Source organism: Pyrgilauda ruficollis, unplaced genomic scaffold (genome assembly GCF_017590135.1).
Source record: "Pyrgilauda ruficollis isolate IOZ18807 unplaced genomic scaffold, ASM1759013v1 scaffold202, whole genome shotgun sequence".
Classification (NCBI taxonomy): Eukaryota; Metazoa; Chordata; class Aves; order Passeriformes; family Passeridae; genus Pyrgilauda; species Pyrgilauda ruficollis.
This window is the reverse complement of record NW_024519430.1, coordinates 301,316-317,212: the sequence shown is the minus strand read 5'-3', so window position 1 is coordinate 317,212 and position 15,897 is coordinate 301,316. Positions and strand designations below refer to the sequence as shown.

Genomic DNA, 15,897 nt, shown 5'->3' with positions numbered 1-15,897 from the left:
TTCTGATTGCACAGGGTCTTTAAATCGCTTCATGCATTTTCCTGACTGAGAAATGAGATTTAATTGCAGTAGGCACTCAGCTCCTGAGGATACATCACAGTCTGTTTCTTGTACAATTTGCTGTCTCCAAGCCTAAGCAGCAGAGTCTTGTTCCAGAAATACATTTCTAGGTACCACCTTCACACTAAGAAAACTGCACTTTGCATCTCTTTCTCAGCTGGCTATGTAGTTTTGCAGTCTCTTTTAACAGTGTTTCTTGGACCCCTCACCATTCCCAGAGTAAGTGTCTTGTACCGCAGGAAGAGTCTTTGCTCAAACACAAATTGTGTTATCAAATGGTTATGAAAGAGTCAAGCTGAAGAAGCCATTGTAAAAAGAAGAAAGATCTATAGCTGCAGCAGGAGACGTGACACAGTGGTGATGCACAAAATTGAAACCTCCGTGGATAAAAAGCAAGAACTTATAAAACAGTCAAGTGTGTTGTGGCACACACCAACTTTAGAATAATTTTTTATCAGCCATTCACTTGAAATACTTTCAACTAGTTTAGCAGTTTAATTCTTCTACGCCTCAGTGCAAATCTCTTGAATACCATTGGCATTATTCAACATTCTGCATCTAATTTATTGAGCTTCTTTGCTATGGGATATTAAACAAAATAATCATGCATTAGGCATAAATAGAACATGACTAAATTAATTTCTTTAATGCTGATTATAACGGATAACTGCAAAAGTAATTCACACCTCGGTGCTGCAGAACCAATATGATGCTTAAGTCAGCTCACAGTATAAAAGGTATATGGTGCATAGACTGCCATGAACAAGCACCATAATTTGCAAAATATTAACTGAAAGCATGCCTGCTGACTTTCAGAGTAGAAATTTACAGTGTTTCATAATAGACTATGATAATGTAATCACAGACTGCTGTAATTGTGCTAAATTTGATCATTAAGTTTATGGCTCTTCCTTTGTGCACCCAACCAGCCATTTCATCCTAGAAGGTGAAGCATGGGCGAGCATGAATTGCCCTCGTGACTTTCTTAATCTTTTCCTTTGTGCACTAGAGATGGATTCCAAAGGCATATGCAGCATGTGCTCCATGATTCTTCTGGAGAATGAGGCAAGTTTGATGAACCAACAGTTCCCCCAATTCTCCTCTTTACCTCTGTTAAAAATGGGCACAACAGCCTCAACCCGCTGTCAGGGACCTCCTTGATGCCAATGCTGTCACACTGGACAGCACGTGTGCACAAGTGCTGTGCAGTCCCTTGGTTATGAGGTGACTTCAGAGCTCTGCACTCTAAAGTTTCAAACCCATTTCTCCCCCATTGCTGGCAACTCCCTCGGAGAGGATGCTGGTACACAGGGAAAATGGAAACAGTCTTTGCCTGTGGAGACTGAAGAAAAAGAAAGAAAAAAAAGTATCAAGTATTTCCGCCCTTTCCATATGCACCAGTGGGTTGTCATCCTCACCCACCAACACAAAGGGAGCTGCAGGGATTTCTGTACAGATGGTGCTGTTTACTCTAGCACCATGAATAAACCATCTCAATTAAGCACTGATGTAAGCACTGCTGAAATAGCTTACATTTGTCTTGATTCTGTTGAAATGTAATTCTTCAAAGAGAACTGGGCAGTCATCCCTCACCCTTTCATCAACCCAAACCAACAGGCAAACACAAAGGTTAATCGCGAATGTGAAGAACAACCAGCAGCACAACCCTGTGTGAACAAACCTGATGTTCAACAAAATATGTAACCTGACACACTCTGAAAACACATTTACCTGGGCTTTAACCTTTCCTCCACAGGACAGGAAAGGGACATGTTGCATTACAACAGGCTGCTGACTTTTCAGTTCCAGCTGTGCCAAATGGAACAGTTCCAGAGCAGCAGGAACATCACTGGCTGCAAGAAAAGAATGCCATGGCTATGTTTTTCAGTGAGCAACACTTACAAAATCCTTTTGAGGCATGTGAATCTGAACAACCCTCAAAAAATGTTTGGAGTGCTAATGGATGAGTTGCGAAATTCATGTCTCATTCTGAGACCAATATTGGGCAACTTCAGAGACAGTAAGTGATAGATCTTCAGCTGTGTAGCTGTAAGGCAACTGTCAGCTTGGCTACAGGCTAACAAAAAAGGCTGAAGGAACCCTCTGGACTTAAGTAGATGAGTTTTCTTTTTATTTTCAGTCTACAAAAATAGTAACTGAGTGAGGATTCTTCAAGTATTTTGTTCTACCTTATTCTGACTTATTCTATGGGTGATTTCAGGTCACTGCAAAACACCAAGGTGATCTGATCCTTCAGGGTGAGGACCCTTAAAACACTCATAATCTAACAGTCATAGAGCCAGCACATCTTTTAACACACTGGATAGTCAGAGAAGTAGTATGTAATTCCATTTAGCCACATAAGCTGTTTCACAAACCAGTAACACACACATCAGTGGAGGAAAGTAATTTTTCAGAGACTGCTACTAAACAGCAAAGCTCTGTGATGTGCAACAAGCATCAGAGAGTTCATTTAATCCTTCTGGGGAACACAGAATCATAGAGTAAAACACATAACAGCCAGGGTAGAAAAATCTTGGTTATCTTTCATTTTGCTTTCCTCAATTCACCACTGCTTTACAAAAAGAAAAGCACAGGGGTTAACGACATTTAATGACAGCATTTTGGTCTCCTCTAACACACACTGCAAACACATCAAAAAGTAAAGGATGCCAGTCCTTGCACTGGAAGCAAATAAGACACTGATTGGATTCCTCATCTTTAAAAAGGTAAATTACTTTTATTAAAAGATAATTTTTCATAAAACAAATAGTTCTGAAGATACAAATGGTGATGTGCTGAGAAGATTAACATATGATACTCAGGAAACATAAGCTGATGCCAGCAGACAACACCGTAAACTACTTATATAATAGTGATCCTTGAACAATGCTAAACTCCTTCAACACGGCTCATTAACAGAGTTCAAATATGCCAACAAACACCCTGCCTTTTCTAGTTCACAGAATGCAAATGAGTATCTTCCAGCGTCCTTACTCTAGGACTACAACACTTGCAGTATGACAACTTGCACAAATATGAGGTCTTTCTTATACTTTTCCTTGAAGTAAGAGTTAAATCTGAAATGTACAAAATGTTGGAGTGCTTCAAGTCAGAGATATAGGTTGGCCACTGAACAATGCAGCCAGTGTAAACACTGGTATCCTACTCTCTCTTCATGTTTGCATGGCTCATAATACCTCTATTTTTACTTGAATGAGGAAAGCAAAGACTAGTAAGGTTGAGGCTTCTTATGGTTCAGAAAAGAGCAACATTCACTGTGCAGCATCTGAATCCAATCATCAGTAGCAAATTCAGGTAGCAAGGTCCAACTACCAGTCTCAAAACAAACAAGAGTACCAAATGTGTCTGGAAAAAATAACAGTCAAAAGAAAATAGTGGAAGTACACAGAACCTAACTTGATAGGACTGCTATGTGCAGGAGTTGCCAAGAGCAGCAGCTGCACTCAGGAGCCAAAAGAGCTGAGAAAATCATGGTGAAGAGGAAGCACAGGAACAGAGGTGGGCACAGGCCTGAGAGGAAGCTGGAAGGAGTGCTGTGTCACACACAGTAACAGGGAGAATTTTAACACCAAGCTGCTACTCAGAGCTAGCTTAAGATGGGCTTGGCATTGTGTAAGAATGGTAAAATCCCCAGTTGCTGCCCTGCTTGGAAGAAAATCTAGAGTTAACATGATTATCCCTTCACCCATCTAGTATTTCTCCACATCCTATTGCATATGCCATTAAAAAAGCACCATGCTAATGTGAGTTCTTATGGGCAACAAAGCCCAAATTATCAAATTCAGTTTTCACGTGTTAATCACTTGTAATCAAAAATTTTGGCTAATATCACAAAATACTGTCCTTTGATGTCTCAGGTGAAGGAATAATACAGGAAATAGCAGGTGAAATATCTACTTTCATCCACTAACAGGAAGAAATTTCTGAAGAAGTTTTTTTATTAACAATAAATTGTTCATCATTTTGATGTGTAGTAAAAAGGACAAAATAAAAGACCAAGAACATGAAGCAATCAGAACTACTGGTGGAAGACTCTATAGTTCTAACAATAGTAAAACACCCCTGAAATAGCAGTGATGAGTAGTAATGTTGAGAAAAAGACAAGAATAAAGAAGGTGAGATATCACTCACATCTAAATACTATATTCTGAAGGAAGTTACTGATGTGCTCCAGGTGGACTTCAAACACATATGTGTATGATATGAGAAACTGCATTAAACACATTTAATGAGGTCATACAGGACTGCAAACATCATATCAACTGCGTTATACATACATTGCTCACAAAAATTACCCTGATGTTTCTGCTTTAAGAATATAGCCTGTTTGGCAGAGTTTTTGGTTATGACTACATCAAGCAGACCATGAAAGGAAGGGGAAAAAGAAACCCTACTCTACAATCCTGACAGGTTCTGTAGACAAATCTTGTACATACAGATTTAAACATCTGTGCCCAGAAAGGGTTCTTGGATGTCAGTGAAAAAGCAGATGTGCACTCAGCAAAAGAAAGTATGTCCTTCATGAGGATAAACCCTTTCACCACTGCTCTGAGGCAGTCTGTGAAGCATGAAGACTAGAGCACAACTGATATTTCTCACATACAATGTTAGAAAATAGCAGGTCTGGAGTATATAAACAGAAATACATTATTCCCGTTAATTAAATTGTAGGCCCCATTACTACAGGATGTTGTGAAGGATAAATGGGTTCTAAAAGAGATTAGATGAACTCACAGAGAACAAAAGGTCTGTCACAGAACATTAAACACAACTGTCAGGCTACAGCTGGGTCACAGAGTATCTAATTGCTGCCTGCTGAAAGGTGCTGCGATATGCTTGAGAAACAATCACTTTATACACAGCCAGGCTGCTATACCACAAATCTTCCTTCCTCCAGCTGGAGACAGAACCATGGGCTTGACAGACCCTTCTTCTGATCCAGCATGAAAGTTCTTTATCTACTCTTCCTTCTTCCACAGAGGCAGGTCCGCAAATACTGCCTCATTAACCTTTGAACATTTTGTCTTTATTCAGAAAATGATTTTGTAAGATCTTCTAAAGGAGTTACAGTAACACCTACAAGCTCAGAGGTTCATTATATATTACACTGATATTTAAGGTATTTTGGACAACTTCAGATCAATCCAATAAATTGGGAGCAATGGGTTGCCAAGAACCATATTACCAGAAACTAGTAATTCTGTGGTACAGAGGATTTTCTTAAATCTCAGTAGCAAACTTTATAAGAAACCTCGTGTGCATGATGGCTTCAGACTCAAGGACAGTATGTTCAGATTGGACATGAACAGGACGTTTTTCCCTGTGACAATGGTGAAAAACCGTGACCAAGAGAAGCTGTGGATATCCCATCCCTGGAAGTGTTCAGTCAGGCTGGAAGGGATCCAGAGCAACCTGGTCTAGTGAAAGGTGTTCCTGCCCATGGCAGGGGGTTAGAAGTGGATGATCTTCAAGGTCCCTTTCAACCCAAGCCCTTCTATTGTTGTATGATTCTACGTTTGCAGATAATTTGTTCCAGTACACATGACTAAAGGGGCAATAAAAAAACCCCAGCTATACAGTACAACTGACCGACACTATTGCTTCAGTCTTCTATCAAATGCAATGAATCACCTATCAAACTTACTCATTGAAATTGAATGCATTTGTATTAGTTACTCTGTTGGTCTGTGTATGTAGCTTGAGCATGTGAAATACAGCAAAGGCCTTCTTCAGGAGATTCTTATGCTGGGAGGAAGTACTCTCAAGCAGAAAAGTTCAAGATAATTTCACTCACGAGGTCCCAAACAATGCCCAAATGTTATAGTTTGAAACCTAAATATCAATTTGTAAAAAAACCCACCTGATTTAATTAAAAATTCCTCAAAACAAAGCTTTGTTTCTAGTAATCTTTCCTCCTTTTCCTTAAGAAACAATTTTCATATGAAACTGGGCCTCACAAAAATCTGGTTTTGTTTAGTTTGGTGCTTGGGTATTTAGAGTTTTTTTGAAGTTCAGTCACTGTTAGTACAGCTGGAAATCTTTGCTTTCAGAAATAGATGTCTGCAAAAGTGAGAAGACAACTGATTTTTACAACCATCACAAGAGAAGTGCTCTAATTGCAGAGGAACACAATCTTTAGATTAGCTTGCTTTAAACTATTGTTTATAAAGTGTTAATAATTCTGACTTTTTGTTTTATTTTTGCATCAACGCTGACTTTATTGAGAACAATATAGTTTGTGGCCTCCTGCACAGAAGTTACATTCCCACTTCTTTTTTTTTCCCCACAAGCCATTTCTTCATGGTGAACTATGTTTTATGTAGCCATAGAATCAAGAGAATTATTAAATGGCTTGGGTTGCAAGGAACTTCAAAAATCATCTACTTTCAATCCCATGCCACGGGCAGGGGAACCTTTCACAAGACCACGTTGCTCAGGGCCTTGAATCCAAATGTCTGTCCACTGACAGAACAGACCAACACAACAAATACTTTAGCTGCACGTAGTAATTTTTTCTCCAGTTGAAGTGAACAAAAATAGGCAGTTATGCATGTTCTAAAATGCTCTGCCATATGCAGATGTATAAAATACAGCACCAGAAGAAGCACTAGAAAAGGATGGTGGAATCACCATCCCTGGAAGTATTCAAAAAAATGAGTAGTCTGGCACTTAAGTGATATGGCTTAGTGGACAAGGCGGTATTCAGCAGAATGTTGGACTTGATGGTCTTGGAGGTCTTTTCCAACCTTAATGATTCTACAATTCCAAGACCCAGTATGATTTTTGGAATCCCGTATTATTGGTAATAAATTGTACTGTTCCTCTGAGGGAAATCTTATGCAGACAAAACCCTGAAGTATTTTACAGCAAAGCACTTTTCATGTATGTTAAAACACACAGACTCTGATGGAAGAGAGCCCGCAAGTGAATCCAAGTATCCTCAAGTTGCACTGACAATTTGGATAATTCTTCCAAGAGTTTTGGCTCTGATGAGAGAATCTTAAGATGTAACTGAAAATGAAAACAAGCAGTTAGTGAAACAAATGCAGATTAAAAAATTAAAAGACTGTTTTTCCCATCCAATTCCAATACTTGGCTTTCAGGAAATGTCCCAAATAGGAAAAATACTCTTTTCTTTCAAATAATTTCCTCTATTTAATACTGCTCCCCTTTTGTTAGTCTTTACAAGCCATTTTTCATGTTTTAGATAGAATAAGGCAGCAAAGTGTCTTAAATATGCTATATTTTCACTGGCTCATCTTCTGGCAAGGCTGCTGAATCTATTCTCATTCCACACTTCCCTAGAGGGTAACTTTCTGACCTGCATCACAAATTCCTCTTTAGTCTAGAAAGGCTAGACAGATGTGCTAAGGTCAATCAGGATTATTATATTAATTATCCATTTTGCACACATCAAGAAGAATGATGCCAGCACATACTATAATGATCAAGATGGATGAGGTCTCCTCATGTGACAAACAGCAACCTTGTTAAAACACAGAAAGAAGAGAAACCTTCTGAACTTGCAACAATTATTACCACTTAATGGATGGAATATTTATTTTCCAGGCTACAGTTTAAGTACCTAGGAACCTTGATACTGAGCTTTAGTCTAAAAGATAGTAGTTTATCTGGATACTAGACAAAATTCTTTACTATGAATGTGGTGAGACACTGGAACACGTTACCCAGAGAAGCTGTGGATGCCCTGGTATTACATGTCTGAATGTTTATAACAATGTTTTCCAAGTAAACTGTTATTAATTGCTTTCACATTATTTCATAAATCAGAGTATCTAAAACACTTCTGCACCAGAAGGGTTTCAATCTTCTGCAGAACCACTTTGTCTCTAAGAGTAACTGTTATCATGCTTCAGTAGTGTAATTTTAACTTACACACATGCTGGGACAATTTCATTAACTCTCGTTAACTCTCTAGTGTAACGTTGTGATACTCAACAGGTAACACCAGAAAGGCAGTACACTGACATGGAAAGTAGGTCAGGCTTGCAAAGTCTTGTGATAAATCCAACAAAATGTCTAATTTATTTCCCAACCATGGTGTATTAAATTCTTTGCTTACTTAAGACATAGCATACCTTAGTTTAACAATTAACAACGACTAAGAAGTTAGGAATGTTACCAAAAAAAAAAAAAAAACAAACCCAATTCTAAGTAAGGAATACAAGAACAAAATTTGTCTGGCCGGGGCCTCTTCACAGCATCTTTTGTTTTGCAAGTTTTTCTTGACTGTCACCAAATGTGTTGCCAAATCATCCAATATGTTCAGTTAGACATTTTAAAACTATTCTCAACCAAAATAAATTCAGATAATTCGAGCAGACAATTTATACCTTTTTACTGTATAACTGTTATTTTAAATAGGACTAACATAAATTTCATAAGAAAATTTTTACCTTTAAAAATAGTGCCAGGTACGCCTGAGCGAGTTCAAAGTTGTACTTCTTGTTCAGCATCACCCCAACCATTCTCAGAAAGCTCAGCATCACCTCCATTGAGCCCCCACCTTCAGGGGCCAAACCCCGTAGTTCTACCTCAATATTAGATGGTCCCAAGCTTTTCAGTAAGTCAAGTGGAGCTTTATCTGTATTAGAACATTGGGGAACACATTATCAGTAACATCTGCAAAACAGAATCTAACAGATCCTTCACAAGACAGGCTTATTCTAAAATTCTTAAGCAGTGACTATGAATTTCAAGTTTTTACTCTTTCCTTACTTTTTAGTTTTCAACAAAATGTCTCCCTGTCTTTAATTTACTGTCCCACCACATACTAAAAGTACAGATGCACTTGATTTGTAATTGAAAAATACAAGTAACATCTTTGCATTTGTTTCAATTTTCCCTCCTCTTCTGTCTTCTAAGTTAAACAAAATTTCTAATTAACCACGAAACATTGTCATTTCACATCTCTTGGCAGAAAGAATGTACATACTTGAGATTTTGAGCAGTTAACTAAGAATATACTCTGGAGGACAGAGAGCACTACTTTCACTAGGCATCTTTACTCTAGTTGACATTAAGCAAAACTAGACACCTTCTGGTGCATCTAACAAAATTGTTACTTTTGTAATAGGAGGGTGCTAGGGGAAAATCTTTGTCACAGTAGAAATACATGCAATTTACAAACTTTCTTCCTCTTCATAATTGTTCCTTCTCAGGACTTCTACTATCCTACCTGATGACCTATGAGGATTCAACCTATTTGCTTTAAAAAGGCAGAAGCAAAAATATGTTTGGCTGCAAAATGCAACTGATAGTTATAACATTTTTAATACGCATATGATTAATATTTCTTTTGCTAAGAAGTTGCTAAGAAGACAAACTTCATGGTAACTAATGATATTAGATGCTGGTTAATATTCCTCAGGTGGTATAAACTGATATTTGATTCCTAAAAAAATCATTAGCTAGTTTTGAATATAAGTGATTTAAACAGTACTAAACAGATGCATTAAATATCTTTTTTTTATGACATTAAACAAACGAAGCGTGGAACATGTTGTGAGGTTGATACATGTACGACATGGAAAAGGTTGCAGCTCAATCCATGCTCCACAGTCCTGACCTGAGGTGTGAAGCCCTGTTTCCACCCCGAAAGTAAACAAGGATGGTTTCCAGCAGGATTCTTTTCATTTGCATGGTCCAGTCACTTTTAGAAGAGATGGCTGTAATCTAGACAGCAAAGAGCCACACTCCCCATCAGCAGCCAGGATCATGAGGCTCCCTGGATCGTGGCTGTGGCACAGACCCTGGGGCACACCTGCCTTACAGCAGAGGTGGCCTGAGGCACATGTCCAAGTACATCAGAGTGCACTTGCTCCCTGGTAGAGCCAGCTCCACAAGGTTTTTAAACATTCACCTCTTCTGAGAGGCTCTGAAGCACTGCAATAGAACACTGTCAATCGCAATACTAAAAGTGAGGCATAAGAACACACCTCATTTATGACAGATAATGAAGTTCTGTACACAAAATGTTTTAAGCATGCTTGAGTAAGCTGGTCATCTCAAGAGAGTTTAAGCAGGGGTACGAGAATTCCCAACAGAACTGCTTTGTGGACAAGCTACTGTCCATTTACATTTCCAAGTCAGCTATATTAGCATAATTTCAAAAAATCCGAGTTTCAATGATTCTGTAGCATCACAATATAAACATGAAAAACAGCTGGTGCATTCCACAGGTTGTTTAATAAGATATTAAATTTTAAAATAAACCGAATGTTCAAAGAAATCCAACACCTTATTTTTGTACAATTTATTTATTGTTAAGGTTTAAATTATAGGGCAATGAATTAACACTGTAAGTTCACTGCCTCGTGAAGAAACCCTTGAAAGGAGAACTTGCTAGACACATTATGCTCTTCATATTTCAGTGAATCACCAGACTATTCCATTAGGACTATTCCAAATCAACCCCCTTCTTCTTTCCTTCCTTTCCCCAGAAATAATGCATAGCACCTTTTCTGGGTGATATCATCACAGTTTTCGAAAAGATTAACGATCTTAGGAACACAACCTTCTTTCTCCATAAAGGTTTTAGCCAGAATTGGCTTCCATGCTGCAGACAAGCTGCAGTACCAATGGATCTTTGATCTAGTCTGGCTATCTGTGTATTAGGTAATTTCCTTTGCCTTTTATACTGTAGTATGAGTAATTTTTTCCTCACATCTGTTACAATTCTGACATTAGAAATCACATATGTATCAAAATAAAAGCAGCATCAACATTTTTAGTGAAATATTTCATAAACTTACATTCATTGGTGCTCAGGGCTTCTTCAAGATGAATGTAGAAATCAGATTTCTGTGCCAGTATCCCAAGGTTTACCACCTTTGACTAGACCACAAAAGCATAGCATGCATCCGTGAATATGCAAACACATTTTTACAACTCAATTACATTATTTTTCTACTGAGAGAAGAAGACTTTGAGAAATAAAGCAATAATACAGTGAGTTAAAACTAGTTCTTTAAAGTCTAGTGATTTAACCCAACATTAAAAAGCACTTGAGATTTATTTTAAAATACACTATATAAATACAATTACATTGATTCTTGTTTTTACCTGTGTATCATTTTCCTCCTCTGGTAGAATGTATCGGGGTATAAGACCAGGAAGTGTTGGGATGAAGAAAGGTGCTGACTTTGGAACTTTTGGTGGCTCTCTTGGTTTATTTTTTTTCTGTTAATTAGATATTTGAATTAAAATAATTATCATCATAGTAAGAGCATGTGGGAATATTTTGTTTGTCAAGAGTTTCCTTCTTAAAATACTGTGAAAACCCTAAAGACTAACTGGAAAGTAAATAAACAAGTAAAATCCTTTAACCACTAATTATGAAGCTACTATTCAGCAGAAAAACAGCCCCTCTCCCAAATCCCAGGAACTGTGAAAGGCAGCACATAGACTTCTAATGCAAAATCTTGAAAAACACCTGAAAAGCAGGATCAAGTCTCATTAATAGGTAATGCACTTTATAGAAATAGGGCAAATATATGGATGTATGCTATTTTTTGCACAGTTGCAGTACCTTAATAATATCAAGGTTGAGGAGATTTTTCCACCTTGATTCCGGTAACAAGGAAAGGGTCACCAGCTGCTCTCCCAATTGCTCAGGTGAGACATATTCTATCATTTCATCACATGGCTCTTCATCTCCTGACACATCCACATCTTGAAGAAATAGATATCCTTTACGAACATTCATACTCCACATTCATTTTTTTTTAAAAACCAAGCCAAACACTTTTTTTGCAATTTTTGAATAACAAATGCATAATAGTTATAGACATAGGTGCTAACATAACATTGAGCTAAAAAGCTACAGAAACAATGTGTATTAGCCTTATGAAATATTAAATAACTTTAAATATTATAGCTAAGATGTAGAATTTAATAAACAAAATTTTAATGACTGGTAAGATTTCTCCACTTTGACTGAAGTTATATAAAAGCAGTTTACAGATTTATTAAAGAAAACAAAATTTTGACAGTAATCTGTTGCTCTTTCTGAATAAATATATATACAGTCATTTTAGTTCTACATTATAAAGCTGTGAAATCCTTGCATTTAGATCCTTCCACCATATTCACTACCTCATCACAACCTCTTCATAGGTGTGACTGAAGTGGCACATAAAAATGAAGAAAATCTCAACATTAAAGCACAACGTCCCACAAGAAAAGTTATATCAGTCACTCAATTTTCTCTTTGTTTCCTGTGTGATCTTGACCAAACATGTCTGCTTTCCTTTCTTTTTGTAAAATATTACTTGTCTAAAACAATTAATCTAATAGACAAGCCTGAAACAACAAAGGATTGTAACCCATTACGAGCCCTTAGCATCTAAACAGGAACTTTACATTTGATGAAGACATAAAGTGGATTAAAGCTTTCAGATGGAATCAGGACAAAAACATTCAAAGTTCTGGGATGAATTCCTGTCTCCCAAATTTAAGTATGTAGAGCAAATATGTGCCTGTTAAAGCAGCCATCACCATGAGTCATATTCTAGTGGCCAACAGCTAGGTGTGCTTCTCCTCCAGATGGCGATGCAAATGCAGGCACTCCAAATTTGGGCAGACAAGATCTCCATCTAGAGGACTTCTGACGCACAATCGCTTCTATTAATTTAGCAAAAAATTCCACTTAGGCCTTTCTTTCACTGGGCACAGGCACATGCCAGGCCAGCTGAACCCAATTCTCTTGCCAACAAGATATTCACAATGAATCTGTGGCATGCAAGCAGGGGAGCAAACTGCAAGGGAAAAACAAAATACACTTTCATCTGAGGGTTACCTTGCATGGGGCAGGTGCTGGGGAGTGTCACCAAAGATGGTTCATAATCCGCAGGAAGGGGCCGTAATGACACAAGTGAATATAAAGAACGATTTGACCTGAAAAAATAAGACAGGCATTTTAAAAGCCATCTCCAGATGAAGGGGAACAAGTACTTAGACATAATTTATACTGCAGTCTAATACTGCTGCAGCATGGCAACGCTCTATTCACCATGCTCTGTTCAAGATTAGCTCTCCTCATCTACCAGATAAGCAGAAAATTAAGTGTGGCAATAGACTCACCTGAACATCTGAAATATAAATGTTATGTTGAAGTATTATTGCCAAGAACATAATCATAAGCCGCAGGACCTCAATGTTCTTCTTGAAGTGAGGGGCCCAGAACTAAACACAGAATTTGAAGTGTGACCTAACCAGTGCCCAGGAGAGGGGAAATAACTGCCCTGGTCCTGATGGCCAAAAAAAAAAATATTTCCACCACCTTCACAATCAAGCATTTTCTTTCCAATATGTAATCTAAATCTGTCTTCTTCAGTTTGAAGCCATTCCCCCTTTTCCTGTCACTCCAGGCCTTTGTTGAAAGCCCCTCCCCAGATCTCCTGGACCCCCCTTAGGCACTGGAAGGGGCTCTAAGGTCTCTCCAGAGCCTTCTCCAGGCAGAACACATTATGCACAACACATTATGCAAATATAAATGACTCATCCGCTTTCACAGGATTTTAGGGTAATACTCTAGGCAAATTTTCTTCAGGTTTGAAACACACACACAAATAATTCTGGCAAATTGCTTCTTTTGTCAATATAAACTACGTCTAGGTAAAGACATCTGTTGTTATTCACAAGGAAGCACTTTCACTTAACCACAGGCAGGCCTGACAACTGAACACTCCTCAGACAAAACTACAGCCAACATATCTAACCTGAAATAATCTGTCAACTAAATAGGAAAAAGACCTCAGCCATTTTAACAGTATGCTACTTCAGTAGCACACTGTTAAAATGTACCTGAAGAGTCATTTGCTTTAAAGGTGTATCAGGAGGAAACTGAATGAAATCACATTTTACTTCTGTGTTCATTTACCACAAATAAAGAGAAATAATCATAACTTTCGCATCTGCTCACAAGTCTCAGACAACACTGTACAGCAGGACAAGAAAAGCACTTCAGAAAGAAGCGCTGTTTGAACAAAGACATTTCAAAGCAGTGGGGGAAATGGAGTCTAGGAAAAACTTTATGAATGGCATAACAGGAACTCTTAGAAGCAAGAAACATTTAGAAAAAAGAGATAATTTAGACTATCTGAATAAGTAATTTAACTGTGGAAATTTCACCACTTAGGAATCAGAGCAATACAGAACACCTGTCCTAATTAGAACCAGAGAACACAAAACACTGGAGATGATACTTCACAGGGCAATTCTCTATTTGCAATAAAGGTGATTAAAAGAACTCTGTCCCATCCTAAATTTTAAGTAGAAACAGATTACATACTCACCACAAATAAATTCCAAGATCATCCACATGTGCTGAAGCCAGAAAATCTCCCGTAGGGGACATAGTAAGGCTCACAGCTGCAGAGTCTACCAAAAAACAATCTATGAGACTGTGGAGGGAAAAAAAAAAAAAAACCCAGAGAAATTATCATCAAGAAAAACTTGTTTATCTGCACACACCTGAATTACAGCTGAATGCAAACAGGCCACAAAAAGTATGGACACAAACCAGGGTAGCAGAAAAATCCAAATACATTATATAAACAAAGCAAGTGAACAGCACTGTGCAACAAACCCCTTGTCTCTACAAAACGCTCTAAAATCAGATAAAGCTGGCACCTCCTTAGACATCTACACCTGGAGAATATGAGACGAAACAATCAATTCCTTATGCCTAACACAAAACTTGCACTGGCCATGAATTCTGTATTTTCATTTAGCCCCATCTGCTCACTGACAATTACCACTCTGCATACTTCATGTACACCTGGTTAACACTAGCACATAATGTTTCTAAAATAAAATATGAACTGTACAATGTGAAGTTTGATTATCTGCAACAGTTTTGGCATTACCATATCTTCAGCCTGATAAACCATTCCTTGATCATTTTTTTTCATGATTGTAGAAAACGGAAAAAATTTTAACATGTAAAAACAAAGTTAAAATACAACTATAATAACATTATAGTACAATGTTGTCATGTAACAATTTTAACAATGAGACATTTAAGTTCTGGATGATGCACTCTCTAGCAGACTTCCATTCAAGCCCAGGTTGACAGAATTGCTTGTCTGTTGCTGAAATACAAATTTCAGTTACTTTAAATTTTAAATTAAAGTTTAATTTGACAACTAGCTCACCAAGAGAAAAAAAAAAGAACCAACAAAGAGTTTGAATACTTTGTTCTTGTTTACAGGTCTACAGCCCTGTTCTGTTCACTAACCATAGGAAAAATATTGATGTAACACAGAAGTTTAAAACGTAAAATCCTGTGGGCGTGTATTTTCTTAGCTACTGAGCACTCCTGTGATGGTTTGAGAGAGTATCTCAAAAATAAAAGCCTTTTTCCCCTGCAGTATTTTATTCCCTATGCATGTTCTTAGACAGATGCTGCAAATCTCAGGTAAGAGAAAAATCATTCATCACTTTCAATATATAAACACTAAACTCATAAATCCCAAATTTCTATCAGATACGTTTTGTACACGGTGCATAATGGTGAGAAAAATTTACCCTAGATACTTTCTCTCACTTTCAAATCCATCTTTTTATGACAATCCTTACCTGTAACTGAGAAATTCTGTTCAATAAATCAACCACAAAGAGCTCCAAAACAAATTTAACAAGAAATTAAGTTTTTCTACTTACTGAACTTAAATCATGATTAAAATTACTGGCTTGGGGGAAGTAGGGATCAATCTACTATAGGATATAAGACACACTTGTATTTTTTACACAAAAGACTAAATCAATCTTGCCTTGGGGCTGAAGGCA

General features: G+C 37.6%; 1 protein-coding gene across 1 annotated transcript in view; it reads right to left on the bottom strand.

Moving 5' to 3' along the window:
• Positions 1–2,777: 2,777 nt before the first annotated feature.
• Positions 2,778–15,897, bottom strand: part of WDR36 (WD repeat domain 36) — a 32,656-nt gene continuing 19,536 nt past the window's right edge. Inside the window, exons 17-23 of the mRNA XM_041467197.1 lie at positions 14,403–14,510; positions 12,905–13,002; positions 11,636–11,778; positions 11,170–11,286; positions 10,860–10,941; positions 8,502–8,689; positions 2,778–7,095 (exon numbers count right to left, since the gene is read on the bottom strand). Coding sequence (XP_041323131.1) covers positions 6,946–7,095; positions 8,502–8,689; positions 10,860–10,941; positions 11,170–11,286; positions 11,636–11,778; positions 12,905–13,002; positions 14,403–14,510 — 886 coding nt within the window. The 3' untranslated portion in view covers positions 2,778–6,945. The remainder of the gene's footprint in view (positions 7,096–8,501; positions 8,690–10,859; positions 10,942–11,169; positions 11,287–11,635; positions 11,779–12,904; positions 13,003–14,402; positions 14,511–15,897) is intronic.